The sequence below is a fragment of the Gobio gobio genome (genome assembly GCF_949357685.1).
Source record: "Gobio gobio genome assembly, chromosome: 17".
Lineage (NCBI taxonomy): Eukaryota > Metazoa > Chordata > Actinopteri > Cypriniformes > Gobionidae > Gobio > Gobio gobio.
The window spans coordinates 39,938,257-39,959,633 of record NC_137110.1 but is presented as its reverse complement, the minus strand read 5'-3'; the positions used below and the strand labels follow the sequence as shown (position 1 = coordinate 39,959,633).

The 21,377-nt window shown below is 38.5% G+C and overlaps 1 protein-coding gene across 2 annotated transcripts in view; it reads left to right on the top strand.

The window, feature by feature from the left end:
- The window catches only part of kalrnb (kalirin RhoGEF kinase b), a 134,931-nt gene that overhangs the window by 33,972 nt on the left and 79,582 nt on the right, over nucleotides 1-21,377 (top strand). For both annotated transcript variants that reach the window (XM_079840705.1, XM_079840706.1), the window contains 6 exons: nucleotides 2,579-2,751; nucleotides 3,105-3,279; nucleotides 5,668-5,863; nucleotides 16,647-16,813; nucleotides 19,598-19,717; nucleotides 21,096-21,314. In XM_079840705.1, the coding sequence (XP_079696831.1) occupies nucleotides 2,579-2,751; nucleotides 3,105-3,279; nucleotides 5,668-5,863; nucleotides 16,647-16,813; nucleotides 19,598-19,717; nucleotides 21,096-21,314 (1,050 nt within the window). The remainder of the gene's footprint in view (nucleotides 1-2,578; nucleotides 2,752-3,104; nucleotides 3,280-5,667; nucleotides 5,864-16,646; nucleotides 16,814-19,597; nucleotides 19,718-21,095; nucleotides 21,315-21,377) is intronic.

Here is a 21,377-nt window from a genome sequence, read left to right as displayed (position 1 = left end):
AAGAGATTGTGTTAGTTGCTCTCTACTCCACTTACTGACTGACTGCACTAATTAAAAACTAAACTGAATAGACAAAGCCAACATAATGAGATTCTATTTAAACAACTTTTTATGAGAGAAGTATTTCTTACTATAAAGGAGTAGAGAAACCAGTTTACAATGCTCTAGAAACATTCCAGAAACCTCCCAAAAGCACCTTAGCGACTACAGCCAACTACAATCACTTGGCAACACCTTAACCTCTCAAAGTGCCCTAATAAACACCTAGAACAATTGCCTACCAACTACCTGCCTACCACAGGGAGGCTACCACTAATAGAGACCGAGCATATTTAGGCCACGCCCACACCGGGGGGGAAAACAATCCAACGCTCTCCATTGACTTTGCATTGCGTGAGGCTGCATCCTTGTCATTTCGGACTTATAACAAAAAACAGAACAATGTCTAAAAGCTGATATGTGACAAAGTGTACAGCAAAAATGCTAAAAAACACAGAAATAAATTTGTATAAGCTGTCGACCCAAAAAAACGAGCGTTTAAGAAGATAAAAGTGGATACAGGCAATACGAAGTGAAGCTTCAGCAGGAAGAATGGGTACATTTTGGGATCCTGACACTCAGTATGCCTCAATATGTCTATGTGTGCAGTAAACATTTTGTCACTGTTAAGTCCAAATGTCCGTTTTATATATTATATTTACTGTCTCTGATCACGTTCCCCTCTAGTCGCCGTAGTTCTCAGTGTAATATGACCCGTCGCGCTCTGTCTCAATGGCCTGAATCCACTCTTTTGTCCTTAAACGCTCGTTTTTTGGGTCAACAGCTTAATTAAAACAGCTTAATTTTGGGTTTTTGGTTCTGGGTTTTGTTTAGCTTATTTGCTGTACACTTTGTCACATATCAGCTTTTATATATTGTTCAGTTTTTTGTTATAAGTCCGAAATGACAAGGAGGCAGCCTCACGCAATACAAAGTCAATGGAGATGGTTTGATTGTTTTCCCCCCCGGTGGGCGTGGTCTTCACATAATGACGCGTGTCGCTCTGTCTCTATGCAACCACCTAGCAAATACCCAGATTACCTTAGTAACTGCCTAGCAACCAGCCACAACACCAGAATCACCTAGTAGCCACCTAGAACCCACAAAGAACACCCTAACAACTGCCTAGCATCACCAGAACAAGCACCTAGAACACTCTAGCAACACCCTAGCGAACATCTAACAATTACCTAGCTACTGTCTAGAACATAGCAACATCCTAACAACTATGTAGCAACGCCATAACACCCCCAAATGCCATAGTAACCACATAGAACACTTTAACAATTGCCTAACAACCACCTAACAGTGTTCTAGCAAATACCTAGAACACCTAAGCAACTACCTAGCAACATCCTTGCAACCTCCTAAAAATTACATAGACACTACATAGAACACCTTAGCAACAGCCCAACAATCCCCCAACCACCAACCTAGAACAACTACCTAGCAACTATCTAGCAACAACCCACAACACTGTTACAACTGCCTAGCAACACCCCTGCATCCACCTAACACCACCTAACACCCTAGTCAGTCTGTTGCTAGAGTGTTCTAGGTGGTTGCAAGGGTGCTGCTAGGCAGTTGTCATAGTGTTGTTGGTGGTTGCTAGACAAAATTCCCAGAACACCTTAGCAACTGCCTAGCAACAACCTTTAACAAATGCCTAGCAACACCCCTGCATCCACCTAGAACACTCTAGAAACACCCTAGCGAACATCTAACAATTACCTAGCTACTGTCTAGAACATAGCAACATCCTAACAACTATGTAGCAATGCCATAACACCCCCAAATGCCATAGTAACCAAATAGAACACTTTAACAGTTGCCTAACAACCACCTAACAGTGTTCTAGCAAATACCTAGAACACCTAAGCAACTGCCTAGCAACATCCTTGCAACCACCTAAAAATGACCTAGACACTACATAGAACACCTTAGCAACATCCCAACAATCCCCCAACCACCAACCTAGAACAACTACCTAGCAACTGTCTAGCAACAATCCACAACACTGTTACAACTGCCTAGCAACACCCCTGCATCCACCTAACACCACCTAACACCCTAGTCAGTCTGTTGCTAGAGTGTTCAAGGTGGTTGCAAGGGTGCTGCTAGGCAGTTGTTATGGTGTTGTTGGTGGTTGCTAGACAAAATACCCAGAACACCTTAGCAACTGCCTAGCAACAACACTGTAACAAATGCCTAGCAACACCCCTGCATCCACCTAGAACACTCTTAGCAACACCCTAGTCACTCTGTTGCACGAGTGTTCTAGGTGGTTGCAAGGGTGTTGCTAAGCATTTGTTATCGTGTTGTGGGTGTCACCTTAGGAAGTGCCTAGCAACACCCTTGCAACCTTCTAACAAAGCCATAGCAACTACCCAGAATTTGCCCTAGTAACCTAGTAACCAAACAACTGCCTAGCAACACTCTGGCAATCACCTATGAATGTAGAAACACTTCCCAGAACATACAGTAGAACTATCTGTCTGACTTATGTGTCTGTCTATCGATCTGTCCTGTCTGTCTCTAGCTGTGGTCATGGATGGAGGACTTTCAGAAGACTCTTGTGGAGCCGGTGATGAACTCTGAGTCGGTGGATGCTGTTCAGGAGCTGATCAGACAGTTTCAGCAGCAGCAGAGCAGCACACTGGATGCCACACTCAATGTCATCAAAGAGGGGGAGGAGCTTATTCAGCATCTGCGGTGAGTTTGACAACACGCTCCTATTGTACGGCATTTCATCATAACCCAACTGTTTTCACATTTTCCATTCCAGAAGTTAACAAAATGATTCCCAACATGAGACTTGCAACAGCCTTGAAAAAGAAACAGTTGTGAAGTACAGGATTTACTTATAAGTTACTTATAGTTAGTAGAATGTCTAAAGTGGACCATCGAAATAAAGTATATAACGTAATATTCTTTTCAGATTGCTTCTGAACATGATTTTACATGTGATGGCGTGCTGGTATATACTGGTTCTGGATTAACATGCCCTCTACTGATATTGATTTGCTCTTGGATGTGTTGGCGTGGGTTTGTGTGTGCTCAAACAGAGACTCAGCGTTGGCCTGTAATAAGCTTCCTCATGCCAGCTCAGTGGCTCATATCGAGGGTGTTCTACAGCAGTTGGATGAGGCTCAGGCTCATATGGAGGAGCTATTTCATGAGCGCAGGATCAAACTGGACATCTTCCTGCAGCTCCGTATCTTTGAGCAGTACGCCCTGGAGGTGTGTGAATGTGTGTGTTTGATGGTCTGAACCATTCCTTATTAAAGGTCCCGTTCTTCGTGTTTTTTTGAAGCTTTGATTGTGTTTACAGTGTGCAATATAACATGTGTTCATGTTTCGCGTGTATTTTTCACACAATTTACTTATCTGTATACCGCTGTTCTCACCGTCCTAAAAACGGCTGGTGATTTCCTTGTGCTATGAAGTCCCTCCTTCAGAAATACGTAACGAGTTCTGATTGTGCAAGCGGTTCCTGTGCTGTGATTCGACCACAGCTTAGCGCACGTGAAAGCGGTTCCTGTGTTGTAATTCGACAGCAGCTTAGCGCACGTTGGAAAGGTCACGCCTCTTAACGGGGAGATGTATGCGTTCAATAATCTCTACAGCGTCCCTGGGAAAGCCAAACAAAGGTGATTTGACTCCTGGATGAAAATAACAGCGTCTCGATGACATGGCGATAAACACACTCAACGCAACAGTTCCTTTTCTCCACGCGACCGTCCGCTTCTCCACGTGGGACAGCAACAAGACCGCGCCCCCTTTTTCGCGTTTCTTTGTGGGCGGAGGTTAGTCTGTTCTACTGCTCTACTGACGTAATTAAAGAAGGAAGTACCAGGATGTAGTCCAAGCCAGCCGTTCGCTGTAGGCTTTGAAAGGGAACTTCTTTATAATTTTACAGGTATTATTTATGCTTTAACAGCAACATTACACACTAACTAAAGTTTGAACAATGGAATCGCGAAGAAGGGGACCTTTAATGCACATTTTTTGAACAGATGTGCTTCTGTGCCATCTGCATCAGCATGTCTGTACATATGTTGTGTATTTTGTAATTGTGTATTTTGTGTTTGTTTGAATCTGTAAATGAGTTTTTGGATTTAGGAGTGTTTTTTTGTCTTACTGTATACACTTTATTTCATAGTTCACCCCAAAATTCTGCCATCATTCACCCGCATGTTGTTCCATAATTGATTGTTTTGGAGAATATCCTGCCTACTCTTTTCAATATGATGAAAGTAAATAAAGACTAGGGCTGTCAAGCTTCAAAAAAAGAAAGAAAAAGCACCATTACAGTACCACAACAATGGTCACTCTGACTCATACACTTCTTCTGACTTCACTTAGTCTTCTGAAGCCATGCATGCTTTGTGTGACAGACAAACCAACATTTAAGTTTTTATCCTACTGATAATTTTTGCCTTCTGTGCAATGTTGTTTTAGTATACAGTATAGTATTACAGTATTTATTAATATTTGAATAGGTATTTTTTCATCTTAATATATATGTTTTTTAATTTAAGATTTTTCTTAAGAGTTTTCATAATACATATATAATATAATATCGGCAATATTGTCTCTTATGCTCACCAGGGCTGCGTTTATTTGATTTAAAATACAAAAAATAAACAGTAATATTGTGAAATATTATTAGGGATTGGGATGGCAAAGCTGAATTTTCAGCATCATTACTCCAGTCTTCAGTATCACATGATCCTTCAGAAATCATTCTAATATGCTGATTTGCTGCTACAGAAATATTAAATATTATAATCAATGTTGAAAATAGTTGTGTAAATTATTTTTCAGGATTCTTTGATGTATAGAAAGTTCAAAAGAACAGCATTTATTTGAAACCAAATCTTATGTAACATTAAAATATAAATAATAATTATAAATATAATACAAGTATTAATTTTTTATTATATATACTGTATTATATACTGTATATATTGTGTATATATACACTACCAGTCAAAAGTTTGGGAACAGTAAGATTTTTCAAAATGTTTTTAAAGAAGTCTCTTCTGCTCACCCAGGCTGCATTTACTTGATCTAAAATACAGCAAAAACAGTATTATTGTGAAATATTTTTACAATTTAAAATAGTTTTTTTCTATTTGAATATGTTTTAAATTGCAATTTATTTCTGTGATTCAAAGCTGAATTTTCAGAATCATTACTCCAGTCTTTAGAGTCACACGATCCTCCAGAAATCATTCTAATATGCAGATTTGCTGCTCAAGAAACACAGGAATAAATTACATTTTAAAATATATTCAAATAGAAAAAAGTTATTTTACATTTAATAATATTTCACAATATTATAGCTTTTTGTATTTTTAATAACATAAATGCACCCTTGGTGAGCAGAAGAGACTTCTTTAAAAACATTAAAGAAATCTTAAGAGAGTTGAACTAGATAAATCTGAATCAATCTCAATTAGTGACCTAAATTCTGGTCTGTTTCTCACTCAACATGAATCATATTGGACATTAATGATAATTTAATTGCGCTTTTTACACACTTTTTCATTATATTGAATAGATGTTGTTTATTAATTCATAAATATGAGTGTAAACTGGTAATAAATGTTGTCTGTTCCGTAGGTGATGGGTGAGCTGGATGCATGGAAACAAGATCTGATGCGACAGGCTTCTGATTTCAACACAGAGGAACTCACTCTGGCTGAACAAAGACTACACAGACACACTGAGCGCAAACTCGCCATGAACAACATGACCTATGAGGTCATACAGCAGGGACAGGATCTCCACCAGTACATCATGGAGGTCCAGGCTTCAGGTGAGAAGCTGGTCAGAGATACTAGAGATGTAGAGACAGAGTGAAGGGTGCGAGAGAGAGTAATATTTTCATACTACAGTTGCGGGGTTCTGTTGAATCAGCGTTTTAACACTTTTGGTGTTTGCTGGCAGTTGTTGCTGTGTTGGTGTCACCACTGGTTTCACGCTTGGTTTACCGATGTTCACTTTGCATTTGTCTGGTCATGGAATCTTTGACATAATCTCACCTAATCAGAAAGCTGATTAATTACTAGGAGTATTATTAGGAGTTAATCGCGTGCATCAATATTTTTGGATATCGAAGATGTCCATAAATAATATAAAGACGTTACTGTGGCAGATACTGTGGCAAAATTATTGAATAGACATCACAAAAAATGACTTAAGAAGTCAATGTATTTTTTTATTTTATTATATCCTTGTAATTGAACATAAGTATATCACAAGTGCACAGTCCACAGTAATCCATATCTGTCTGCAGTAGACAAAAGGCCCTTCACACAGAACATGTTCTTGCATTCCTTCTCAACACCCTGCGTTCTGTTTCATTTTGTGCTGTCTGCGCTCTGTAAATGTGGTTTGTGAGGCACGTTACCTGTGGACTCACAAAACATGAAGTTGATACTTCAAGCTTTATTTGCTTTGATGGTATAAGACCCCTTATCAGGCCTTACTTAATGTCAAGTGCAATTTTGTTTTAGCATCATTTATACGTTATCAGCGTATTATAATATTTATTAATTTCAAATATTTCAAATGAGCTTTCTTTTAGTTTTGTACTTTTGTATGCTTTTGTCATTTTTATTTCTTTTTTTTGTATTATTCCCTTTTAGATTTTAATTTACATTTATTCCAGTTTAGTTTCAGTAGGCAAATATTTGTAATTTAAGTTTATTTATTTCATTTAGTTGCCAAGGCTACATAAAAAATTAAATTAAAAAAAAGTTTTTTAAAATAGTTACTATTTTTAATAGTTTCAGTTATAGTTAACAATAATATTGTATTAATTATTTATTGCATTACATTGTTTATAATTAATTGCGTTAAATTTACCAAATGATTTTAAATGGGCATCCCTAACCCATTTATAACCTTTGAGAAAATGAGAGCTCAGACGAGCCGATCTGGAATCTTCCCTTCTTCATACGGGGAAAGGTTACCTCCCCTTTCTCTGCTTTGCCCGCCCAGAGAATTAGGAGAAAATGGATTCAGTTTATTTTAGTCGCAAGGCACAGGCTTTACAAACAGACTTTACGATATGGATTCCACAGCACCGCCACAAACAGTGAGTAACAGTGTTCATTAATGCCTGGTCTGTGATTTCTGATGTGTAGCTATTATTCAAGTTCACACAGACTTTCTTTCTAAATCGTTTAATACTGTTTATGCATCAGTGAATCAAGCCAGTGACCAAACAATAAACTTTACATCGTTTCTGTTAGTAGCATGAAACAAATCTGTTATTTAAATTGTGATTAGATGCTAGATTAGCGATCAAAGAACACTCTTTATAATGTTCGGAGCTGTCAATCACACCTCGCAATTGTATCTGCACACTTGCCCAAACTGCCGTTATAATGAATGACGCTGTTATGCTGCACAATGAAGCTCTTACTGTATTCATGCCGATGTCGCGTTTGCTGTTGGTGAAAGCATTTTGTGAGAGAACTATCGCTGCAATGACGAGATCACTGCATTCACGCGATCAACTGACTGCCTGTGCAGCCTTTCATGTGATGGGAAAAGATGAAAAAAATAATGCTATAATAAACACTTTCACGATTTGTTCATCTCGACGGCTGTAATAGTAAAAAAAACTTAGTAAAAGTATTTGAGAGGGGTTCCACATGTTACAAAGTTCGTAGAATAAGGTGGAAGAAGACAGGGTCGGCGTGACTGGGACTCGTGTTTATTCAGAACTCTCAGATACAAACAAAATAAACTCACGCTCACTGTGCTCTCAACAACTCCGTACAATATAACTTTCTCTGCAATCTTTCTCCAGCTGTCCATCTCTCTTGTCCACGAGTGCCAAGTCCCACTCTATCTGGCAGTGCTTGCAGACCTCGCTAAACCACGCCCCCTCCGCCACATAATCTAATACTCATTTCAAATGCAAAGATGTCAGCCAATCACAACAGTGGGCGTTTTCACTGAAGTCTCACATCAGACACGACCCTTGAAACAGAGCATTCAAGCCAGAGGGCTAATATCAGGATATAAAAAAATGCCTTTTATTTCTAAATTATCTATTTTATGAAGTAAAAACAATATACATACTAACGATATAAGCACACCTCAGGAAACATTATAAAATAATAAAAAAATCCACGCCATGGGACCTTTAAAGCGATATGGTGGAGATTAGGAGGAAACTGTGGCTTTACTGAGCTCAACTGCTCTGGCCGAGCTGTGATATAAACTAAACGCTATTGGCTATTTTTAAAGAGGGGAGGAGCTGTTGCATATGTCCCGCCCTGTCTTCCTGATTCAGTGGAAATTACCTCAACATATTTAACAATGCTGCACGTTTCAAGGCACTTCAGTGGCACTTTAAGCCCCATACTTTATGGATCCTATCATCTTGCACGTACAGATGATTTTATTGCTGACCTGCTGTACTTCGTCCCCGGTCCGTGTTTTATTTGTGCACATGCCATTGTGCTTGTCTTTTATTATAAGCTCCTTCTCTCTCTCACACGCCATGTGATGAAAACATAATTTATGTTTTACCAGTAATACTAACCTTTTAAAACAAAGCTTGTCAGAGTAATGTGAACATTCTACATCCAACAGCCGACCATACAACGTTTTTAAATTGTGCTGTTTGTTGAGTCAATGTGAACCAGCCTTTATGGCAGTAAGAGAGCGTGCTAATGTCTGCTGTAGGGGCCGGTGAACGATGAAAACAACGCAGGAGTGATGATGAGTTAGTGTTCAGTGGAGAGATAAAAGAGTGTGAATCAGTCATCGCTTCACTCCTCCGTGCTCTGTTGTATTTTATTGACAGTTACTACGGACACAACAGCAGAAAGCTGCTACCCACATTATGGGCTGTCTTAGATACGTGTGATGAAAGAGGAAGAGAGAGAAGCGGAGGATTGGGTGGAAAGATAAGGATGGAAAATGTGTGTGTATGACAGCAAGAGAAGATGAAATGGATTGGAAGGAGTGGAGGGAGACAGAGCTCCATACTGCTGTGGGATCTCTCATACTATTAACTCTTTATGCAGGGGTGAGGTTGCTATGGAAACCCCCCTTACGTCCCCTATACCACGGTTTCCATGGTGATGGGGCCTTCGCTCGTCACTTTGGGGTTGCCTCGGACACACTCCATCGCTCCCTGTTGGGTTGCAGCGAGAATGCTCGGGATACTGCAGAGGCCATCCTGTCACTCACACATCACGTTCCCATGGGAACCGACTCCTGTGGCCCGCTGTGAGGTTGCCATGGAGACAGCCCACGGGCAGGTAGCTGAGGATAAGTGGGGTGATGTAAGGGTTCGTCGAAGGAGGTTAAAACGCCCTGTGTTGTATCTGCAGAGAGGAGTCTCTAACACAGACGCTGGTTGTCTGTCACGCACTAATGCAGTTACAGACACGAGCATATGATCGATGCCATGCATTTGACGCTCAGCTGTGCAGCTGGGACATTCCATCACACACTCACCTGTCTAACGTGCAATGATAACTCCTCGCTGAGATGGAGACCTTCAGAGGAGGCCTGAGCCATAGTTGTTCACAGCACAGCGCCCCCTGCTGGCCAGAGGAAAGAGTGGGGTCATCTATAGTCATCTGAAAGAGTTTTGGGTGCTATTTTTTTATTTTTTGATAATAACCTGTAACATGCAAATGTGAAGTGTGTGATTATTTTGATGTTATGGAAAGACTTATTTTTTTTTTATGCACTGGTACATTTTGAGATTTTGGGCTATTTTGCTTCCATAATGTCTTCTTTAAGGACTATTGAAAAGAAAATATCCATAATACGCATTTAAGTTTTTATTTTATTACACTTTATATATTTGCATGTGTAGATTGTAATTACAGTACATCCAGGGCCGGCTCTGTAAATCTGGGGGCCCTAAGCAGGATAATTTTGGGGCCCTGCCTTGCAGTGAATAATGGAGTATTGCACTGCAAACCAGCAACTGTATACTAGGGTTGTGCCGATGGACGATATCATCGTCCATCGTGATGGCTGACCGACATCACGATGGAGCGCGACCATCGTGATGCCACGCCCCTGTTGCGAGTGCGACACACACTAATCCTCTTCTATAGTAGTTAAACTAAAAACTTAGCAGGAATTGCTCTGTAAATCAAATTGAGAATGTAACTCATGCATATAGCCTATGCTATTTTAAATACTGTAGTCTATGCCAGATATAGCCTATATAGCCTACATTTTGAAATCATTTGAGGCTGAAACATCCATATGCATGCGTGTTTATTTTAGCACTTCCGTCAGTGAAACTACACAGCCTATAAAACATTTAAACGATTTTCAGTAAATAATCGTTACCTCAAGAATATAAGAAAATTAAATATTAGTTAGAAAAATATTTTATTCATACTATTTCCCTGCAAAGATGCGTCATTTACCTCTCTGCGCTTTGAGAGGAATGTGGGACACAAGCTGGAAAGACACCTTTTCGAATATCTTCATCTTCATGTGTTCTCCTGATGTTGCAAGGCAACACTTGTTGTAAAAGTTCTGAAGAGCGGATTTTATCTTCCACAAGGGCAAGACATTTAGGCAATGTTTGATTATTCACTGCCAGAGAAAACGAAACTAAAATCACCGCGGCGTGTGTGTGTGTGTGTGTGTGTGTGAAATGCGCTTTTCAAATAGACCGCTATTCTTGACGCGCCTAACCAAGTTTAATAACTAGAACAAACTCTGTTAAATAAAGTTTGAAGTAAAAAGGTATTCGTCCTACAGTGCTTTTTATACTTTACCACAGTAAAGGATGTGAATAGTTAATAGACTTAATTATAAGCAAACGAAAGGAAGAAACGATTATAATCCCTTGCGAAAATGGCGACGTGAGTGAAGATTTAGGAAAAGAAACGAGATGTCCATGTCCATTGGGATAAAATGGACTGGGCCTATTGTTAAATTCACGGAAAATCAAGTGACCAGATCCAGATTGCAAAGCAGAATGAAAAAGTGCTATCTGACCATTATTTCCTTTCTAGGCTAAAAGCTTTGTGCTTCACTCCTGTGGTAGCTAATATTCACGTGCAAGTTGCAACAGCATTCACATACAAAACACTGGGTTAGTAAAATAACGAAATTATTTTTTTAAGAGTAGAAAATAGTATTTATGTAAAGAGATATATTTTTAAAAAAAGAGCTCAACTCTTAAGTGGAAGGAACCTATTTTTTTCCCCTCACGTGCAACCTAGCGGATGATTCATTATTTGGGTTAGTAAAAATAACGAAATGATAGTTTTAAGTAGAAAATAGTATTTATGTAAAGAGATATAGTATATTATCTACCTATTTACATAATTACACCCCCCCCCCTCCCCCTCAAACGACGATATCATCGACCATCACGATGTTTTACTGTAAACATCGTCAACTGCCAATTTAGGGGACATCGCCCAACCCTACTGTATACAATCTAACACATTTCATCTGTATATCTTTTAACATGATTGCCTACAATTATTTTACTGCTTATTAAAGTACACTCACTGAAACAGTAAAAGTAAAGATTATAGATTTGCAAATTTAAGGTCAATTTGTTGTAAACAAATAAATATTAATAATTTAGCATTAACAATATATAGCTAACTTACAACATTAGCCATAGTGGTATGCGGCTCGCTAATATGCTCTACTGAAGCAGCAGTAGAGTCACCTCCTCCAGCTGTTGAGATTATAATATAATTAATAATAAATACAGTATGCAGAGTAGATAAAACACATTAATTTTAAATTAATATTAAAGTACAATTAGACAACATAGTGAATTATGATTATAAAACAAAAAATTTTATTGGCAAGAGGAAAATTAGCTATGTTGAAGTTGCGCACAAAACTATTCAGAAGAAAGGCAGTGGGAAATATTTACTTGTGTCAGCCTCATGAAATGTTTCTCCACGACCACCAAAATATTTAAGAATGGCTCCTCCTGAGAAAGTGACATTTAGTTTTTTACAATTATGTTAAGGGTAAATTAAAAGAAATCCAATGTTAAATTATATTCTTTAATTATTGGTTGATTTACTCTTACATACTGTTCATATTTTAAACCTTCACAGCATGGACTGCATTCACTGTAAAAAAAAAATCAGGTGCCCAATTGAAAATTTTCTAGTGAGCGATCACATCTAAAATTTTCAGTTGGCCAAATTTAATTTCTTGAATTTTAATTGAATTAAAATGCATCAATTCACATTAATTCAATTTGGCCAACTGAAAAATTTAGATGTGATCGCTCACTAGAAAATTTTCAATTGGGGACCTGATTTTTTTTACAGTGCTCTTTACTAAAATTTACCACAAATCCATTTTGCTTTTAGGTGTCTTGTATCGATCATCATTAAAAAATGTTTCAGAGAGGACACTGTGTTTTCTTTAGATTTAAATGGTCTGGGCGATTTAGCTTAACAATATATAAAATATTTCATAATAGTATATAGATTAATATTTATTAATAATCTTTAATTGCCTATTCAATTAAGACCATAAGAAAAAGCTTGTAGCCTATTTAACCGCTTTATTTTAAACTTAATTTTGATTTTGACTGTCAAATGATTGCTCTTTCTCTTCCTATTACTTTCTTTCTCTCGAATGTTCTTAAACTTTTTTTTTATTGTAATAAGCGTCTATTGAGACAAAGATTTTTCGGTTTTTTCTTTCCCAGAACTAGTGTAGGTCATGTAACGTTAACTGTTAAAAAGAAAATACATTCAAAGGAGGTGGGTCTGTCTCTACGCGGTCTGTAGCCCAGAGCTGGGGCCGACGGCTGGACCATAGCGCAAGCAATGTTGATTCAGCATAATCGACGGACAGCTAACGTTATGCTGCGTTCACACCAAACGCAAATAGAGTGTCTGGAGCGAGTGATTTGATTTCAATGTTAAGTCAATGGAAAGGCGCGTTGACGCGCGTCTAGAGGTCCCGCGGCGCGGAAGGCGCTTTTCGCGCGGTGCGAATGACGCGAATTGAGCGTCTTGCGTGATAAACTGCGGCGACGCTGGCGAGTGCAATCTGTAGTTAGGGGGTCCCCTAGTGGCGGCCGGGCCCTAAGCAGCCGCTTAGTTCGCTTATAGGGAGAGCCGGCTCTGAGTACATCTCTTTAAAGCTACACTGTGTGATATTTTCCCCCATCTAGTGGTGAAAAGGTATATGACCATCCAGTGAATTTTAGTTTCTGTTCTTCTCAATTCCGATTTCGTTTCAACTCCTACGGTGGCCGATTTAGTCCAAGATTAACATGGCTTCCAGTTCGACCTCGTCCACATTCGACACGGTGCCTGTGGGATATTCTGTGCGCAGTGGGATGGTTGGAACTCAACTGGCCTAATTATTCGGCTAGAAAGAACTGCAGCTAATCCAGAGTGAACTTTGATGATAGTAATGTTTATTCAGTCATCCAATTGCAAGGCATAAACAGGTTTGCGTGGATATGTACATAAATGTGGTTTCTGTGAGAGAACAAATAAGGATGGTAAATATACATACACAGTTAAGAACTGTATAACTATACTTATAAGTTACATTTGTATAATGTAACCGTAAACCAGAGCTTATTGTACCATATATAGGCGCTAAATGCAGCTGCATTAAAAGGAGCGGAGCTGCCGCTGCTGCTGCTAACAAGCGGTGTCCGGTTACAAAAGTGTGTGCGCAGCTTTAACGTTAGCACTGCAGTGCGCTCTGTATAACAATTGTTAATATGCCGATCAGACCTGATACATATTTCCATCAATATACATTACAAGCAAATATTTTCTAAAAACAAATAAACATTGTTGATAACAAAATAACTGAATGATTATTCAAATAGGTGAGCATTACGCTATTGTATGTTGACACAAAAATACTTCTGAGGTGACATCAACTGAATTACGCGATGACACACTCTGAAACACATCTACAATGACAATAACTATTATTACTTACGGAGTTATTAACGCACAGAAATACCACACAAGCAAAAACAGACTTTTGAGGAATAAACAAGCCAGGAAAACTCCGTATAACTCTGTTACTGGACGCTGCTGAGATGAAAACTCTCTGCACATGCACCAGACAAGTCTGAACAAGTTGACGCGCACATGCGCGAGGCAGAGAATTTTGTACAGTGCCATCGAGTGAAACGCGAAAGGCGAAGCTTGAATTTACGGGTATGTCCCTCTTTGGCTAATGTACTTTCAAGATGGAGGGGCAACATGGCGACCACCGTTAGATCCCATTACCTTATGTATTTTCAATGGCATATTATAAACTTACGAGAATACTTTATTACTTGAAAGAAGTAAATATACATTAATGAGCACATATATTTTTGAAAGAACTAAGTGTTTTTAGCTAAGAATAGACTAAAAAAGTTACACAGTGTAGCTTTAAAGGCTATTTTCTCAACGGTAGCACTTACAAACATCAAACTTTCCAGTTTTATATTCTGTCCAAACACATTCTGAAGGGATTTCGATTTGTTTATATATAATTTGCCTGATTTATATAATTTTTTTATTCCTAAAACACCTTTTACACCTCTAGCTGTTTTTAACTTTTTTTGGAGTGATAAAAAGAGATACCCAAAATCCCCTCTGTAAAAACGTTTAACTCGAATGTCAACAAAACGAAACGCCTGCACCTGCACAATTAAAAGAAAAAAGCCTTTTTTCAAGATTTACGAATCTCGAGTAATAGTAAAATTTCATCAAATTGAATTGAATAATTCTTACATATTTTTATTTTATAATTGAACAATCCTTAATCAAATAATTATTCAATTAAAATAAGTATTTTACTATTACATGAGATGTGTAAATCTAAAAATGGCTTTTTTTCTCAGTCTCTTCATCCTATGTTCAGATTTCTGTTCTGGAAATGTGTGCATATTAGTGCTTATTTAATTAGATTTTAACCATAACATTTAAGAAAACTTGTTATATAAAACAGTTGCCTTAATGTACTGTGATTAATCAACTGGTAAGTGTGATGATATCTGGATACATTTTTACCCTATTCACTATTTTACCCTAGTGTTGTCCCATTAAATACTTTCTTGTATTCCATCCTGATATACCGAGTTAAATAACAAGTTTATTCTGCCAAAAATTGTAAATATGGCTCTGTGGCACAAAACTTTGATTGGATTGTTTAAGCATCCCGACCAGCCATAGACTGGGTAAACCCAGCCTGATCTGCCGGCGATTTGATTTCGCACTGCAACTCAGTCCGGAAACCTGTACATTAATTTCTACTGCTTCTGTTACAGTTTTGCGGGAACCAATCACAAACTGGCTTATCCACCTGGCGCGCTATTGGCGAGTTTAACATGATGACGGATAGAGAACGATGGGTCGTTTCCGGTTGATCACGCCTCTTGTAGTCTGATTGGTTGAAGGACTATCCAATTGCGTACAGTCATTTAATTTATGCTCATTTTTCACGCCTCTTGTGCAGTAGAAAATACACAGCAGACTCCCCAGACCAATGTTCAATCTTAAATTGAGACCAGCCAGACATCTCAACCAGTGGCATGAGTTTGGGCAGGAGTTTTGGCTAATGTTCTGGTAAGGTTCTCTCAAAGTTATGAACAAATGTCCTTACAGTAACGTTAATAGCATGTTCATTCAGAGCTATCTTGTCTTGAATAATGTTTTCAAAATGTTAGCACAAAAATGTTAATTATACATTTTTCAAGTAATGTTTTTTAAATGTTACTACTTATTTCAGAACGTTCAGAGAACATTCAAAAGTAATGTTCCCATAATGTTTGCAAGATTAAATGTTCTCTTAATGCTTGCATAACACAAAAAAGTATTAAAAAAAAGACATTTTAAACATTCAGAAAACATTAATAACTTAATTTAAATGTTAGCAAAACGTTCTCAGAACATATTTTTGTTTGCTGGGGTTGTAGCAAGGCCGTAAGCATGTCTTAGACATGGTGGGTGGGGGGCTGAAGTAAACTATTTGCAAATAATATATATTTTTAATATATGCACACATTCACTCTTATTTTCTTCTGCTTAATATGTAAAAATGCAAAACGGTTCTTGTCACATCAAATCCAGTTATGATTTACATAAATAATGTCATATTTAATGTCAAAACGGTGACATTTCATAAAAAATGTCAAGTAGTTTGCATCACTCGATATTACTGTTGGTCGCTGAATGTTTTTATTGTGAAACAGTTGTCAAATATTAAAGGTTAAGCTACTTGCATCTTAGGACGCACACTTTCACTGCTATAACTAAACACTCTAAAGCCTCAACTAGTCATAGAAAATATCGTCCTGGACTCAGACTTGAGGTGAACTCGAGCACTACAACACTGAACAAGTATAGCACTTTTCAAGCAAAATATTTAACAAAAAGTTTGCTTGGTGATGATAAAGATGAAATGATAGTACAAATATACTGTTCATAAAGAACACAAACAGTATTTGAAGACTTTTTTCAAGTATTTTAGAAAAACAGTATCATTTGTTTACAGATGCTACTTGGATTGACATTTTATTATCACATTTATATGTGTAAATGTGTATATGCTGATATGCGTTATTAAAATACATGTGTGTTTTTCAGGTATGGAACTCACCGGAGAAAAAGATGTTGATTTGGCATCAAAAGTTCAAGAGCTGCTGGAGTTCTTGAATGAAAAGCAGCATGAGCTGGAAGTGAGCGCAGAACACACACACAAACGTCTGGAGCAGTGCTTGCAGCTACGGCACCTTCAGGCGGAGGTCAAACAGGTGTGTGTTTTAAACCAATTGCTACATCTCAACTCATGCTCACATTTTGAAAGCCTACTTTAAGTCACATTCATCGTAATGTCATGAGGAACACTTTACTTCAGGAAAAAAGCCTGTGCCGTCCTAATGTCCAAGATTCTGACTGATGCAATTAGCCCTGAGTACTGAGTGCCCAGCTAATTGCCTTTATCTTTGACACTTTGAGCGCACATACACACACACACACACACACACTTACACACTATCGCTCATATCCAGACTCTGGCAGTGCGTGGGTGCAGACTGCAGCCCTGCATTTCAGAAAAATGAATCAGTCAGTTCACTTGCAATATTTCATTGACAGCACTGCTTTCAGTGCTGTCATCTCAGGACCTCTCAGCTTTATCTTTGTTCTTTAATTAATTATATTGTATCTTATTTCTATATGTACTTTCTTGAACATCAGCTTGGTTTTGAAAATTAATGCAAATGTAAGCAGGGTGTTACATAATGTGGGAGTGGGGAATCCCTCCAGCTCAGCTTTAATGTTTCTGCACATTTCACTGATTCTTGAGAAATGGAACGAAACGTTGAACAGTTTGCTGTTAGTTTGGAAAATAGCAGCATTTCCACTTTGATGTGAATTGTAGATGATTACTAGAATGAACTTTAAGCAAATCATCTTAATTACTGAACTCAGACCATTAATACATATTAAAAATAAATAAAAAGTACAATAAAATGAATAAAAGTAGATACTAAAACAGTCCTGAGGAAAAGATTCATTATAAAAGGTTAATTTGTCGAAGGTAAAACCAGCAATAGTTTTGAATTTGATTCGGAATAGAACATTAGAACAACAATAGAACACATGTGTATTTATACACATATGTATACACTGATCAGGCATAACATTATGACCACTGACAGGTGAAGTGAATAACACTGATTATCTCTTCATCAAGGCCGCTGTTAGTGGGTGGGATATATTAGGCAGCAAGTGAACATTTTGTCCCAAAAGTTGATGCGTTTGAAGCAGGAAAAATGGGCAAGCGTAAGGATTTGAGCGAGTTTGACAAGGCCCAAATTGTCATGGCTAGACGACTGGATCAGAGTATCTCCAAAACTGCAGCTCTTATGGGGTGCTCCCGGTCTGCAGTGGACAGTATCCATCAAAAGTGGTCCTTCCAAAAAGGAAGGAACGGTGGTAAACCGGCGACAGGGTCATGGGCAGCAAATTGTTCAGGAAGTTAATGCTGGTTCTGATAGAAAGGTGTCAGAATACACAGTGCATCACAGTTTGTTGTGTATGTGGCTGCACAGCCGCTGACCCCTGTCCACTGCCGAAAGCTCCCACAGTGGGCACGTGAGCATCAGAACTGGACCACGGAGCCATAGAAGAAGGTGGCCTAGTCTGATTAATAACGTTTTCTTTTACATCACGTGGATGGCCGGGTGTGTGTGCGTCGCTTACCTGGGGAACACATGGCACCAGGATGCACTATGGGAAGAAGGCAAGCCGGTGGAGGCAGTGTGATGCTTTGGGCAATGTTCTGCTGGGAAACCTTGGGTCCTGCCATCCATGTGGATGCTACTTTGACACACACCACCTACCTAAGCATTGTTGCAGACCATGTACACCTTTTCATGGAAACGGTATTCCCTGGTGGCTGTGGCGTCTTTCAGAAGGATAATGCGCCCTGCCACAGAGCAAAAATGGTTCAGGAATGGTTTGAGGAGCACAACAACGAGTTTGAGGTGTTGACTTGGCCTCCAAATTCCCCAGATCTCAATCCAATCGAGCATCTGTTGGATTTGCTGAGTCCAATCCATGGAGGCTCCACCTTGCAACTTACAGGATTTAAAGGACCTGCTGCTAACATCTTGGTGCCAGATACCACAACACACCTTCAGGGATCTAGTGGAATCCATGCCTCGACGAGTCAGGGCTGTTTTGGCAGCAAAAGGGAGACCAACACAATATTAGGTCATAATGTTATGCCTGATCGGTATATTTATTTACATAAATATTGTTAATTTATGTAAGTTTGTACAGCAAAATAAAGTAAACTGTGACATATTATACCTAAAAATTCTTCATACAGTGGACTACCAGTAAAATTGATAAAAATGGGGGGCCAAAATTATTCAGAAACTTTGACCTGACCATGTTTTGCTCAAGTGTTTTTTCTTTAATTGCTAATGTGACCTTTTACACCACAGACTGAACAAAATTAAGCATTGCTTGGGAATTAAATTGGTATTATCTAATTGTGTACTTTTTAACAGCTGACAGCTGATTGGTTGATTGGTTTGACTCTGTATGTGTGTGTGTGTGTGTGTGTGTGTGTGTGTGTGTGTGTGTGTGTGTGTGTGTGTGTGTGTGTGTGTGTGTGTGTGTGTGTATTATATATATATATATATATACACACACACACACATACATATATGCACGACATTTGAAGTATCTCTTGTTAGCTAACAACACCAGTAAAACAAAATAGCTACTGACAGTGGCAACAATTCAATAGAGCTGAAAATCGGTTTGGAGCCATCCTATAGTATGAATTTATAATTGAATCCTAGATTTGCAAATATTTATTATATGACAGTGTTAAGACATTGAGTTACAGCGAGGAAAACACACATTTCTCAAATTTTATCAGAAAATGGCAAAAGCAGGCTGGTCCAAAACCTAAATGAATATGTAAACAGATTAATCCAAAGTAATTAATTTCACTTCTATAGCCTGTTTTGTCACATGGCCATGTGTGTGCATTTACATTTATATGATGATCTGTGCAGGTGCTGGGTTGGATCCGTAATGGTGAATCCATGCTGACGGCGAGCACGGCGAATGCTGGTTCCCTGTCTGAGGCGGAACAACTTCAGAGAGAGCATGAACAGTTCCAGCTCGCCATTGAGGTACACACACACACACATTTTCCTTAATAGATGCAGCAGGAGGCAGCGTCATGAGGCTCCAATATGCTGTAATATGAACATTAATATTAAATATTAAACCTTGTGTACACCATTACCTGCAATTAGGATTTTTTTTCTGCTAATCTAAAACAGATTATTTATTTAACCCTGCAGGTGGTAATAAACAAATTTTGGGGAATATTAGAGGGGTTCTCATTATTGTTATAATCTATCATAAACAGAAGATAAATTGACCTATAAATTATAATGCCCCCCTTCGTTATATTCATCAAAGACATGGAATACCAAGCAGCTGAGTTGATTTTTTTCTGAGTTTAGAAAAGAAAACAATTACTCAGCAACTTTATAAGCAGTAAGGAGCGCATTAGCCCGAAATGAAGACGAGTTTTAATTCAGCAAATTGCAGCGTATAATTCTCGACTAACGACAGCCTCTAAATCAAAGGAAGTCAGTGCTGAGCATTGGCCAAACTTTCCCTTCCGACAAATATATGTTTTAATCATCTACAGCAGTGGTTCTCAAAGTTTTCAGGCCAAGTACCACTTTTCATCAACTCATATTTGTGATGCCAAACAAATGTGCAAAATTAGGCTGCTAGTTTTTTAATCATCCAGCATGTGCTCTTGTGAAAGCATCGGATTTTGCTTCACCGTCTAACTGATCGTGTCTTCATTAACCTCCTTTGGAGCCCCTCCGTGACCTTACCCGCCTCTTCTGCGGTCCTGGCAGACAAACTTAATTTAGGTACACCTCAAGAATTAAAAATGAGCAAATTCTTGATGTCTATATTTTCTGGAATTTTGTTAACAACGATAATTTACCAATTTTATTTTTATTTATTTTATTTTTTGCCTGTACATTGGTTGGTTTAAGTTATCTGTTTACAGTAGAGACAAAACTTTTTCATTAAGGGGTGATATTTGCTACATTCAATTTATTTCCTAAGGCACTTTTACATTTAAAAGGGCATGTTTTTCTAACCTTAGATGTAAGAATTTGACATAAGATGATGCATGCATACATTCAATCAATAAATTCAGAATTTTGTAACTCACAATATTAACTTGTTGTTTATTGAACTGTTGTATAAAATCAATATCTAATTTGCAATCGTGCTGATATTCTGGAAAAAATAGCATGCTTGTTTGTGTTATATTGCTTAACTATATTACAGAAATACTCATAGGGGACATTTTTGCCCCCATATATTGATTTTCATTCTAATTACATTCTACTAGGCTACATCACTCTCAAGACATGTTTTTGTTGTTTTGTTTTTTCAAAGTGAGTGACATACTTGTTAATGTCAGCTTCCATTTCATTAGCCCTTCTTGAAAGCCCCTGTCTTTGCCCACAGTCTCTGCTCCACGCCGACTCCCTCCAGCGCACCCACCAGAGCGCCCTTCAGCTCCAGCAGAGGGCGGAGCTGCTGTTGCAGGCGGGTCACTATGACCCAGACGCTGTCCGGGCCTGCGCCGAGACCGTGGCCCTGCACTGGCAAACCCTCATGCTGAAGATGGAGGACAGATTAAAGCTGGTTAATGCCTCTGTGGCCTTCTACAAGACATCTGAACAGGTTGGTTGCAATGGAGTATGCGATGGTATCAATGCCAACAAGTGTTGGCTGAGATTGTGGTTG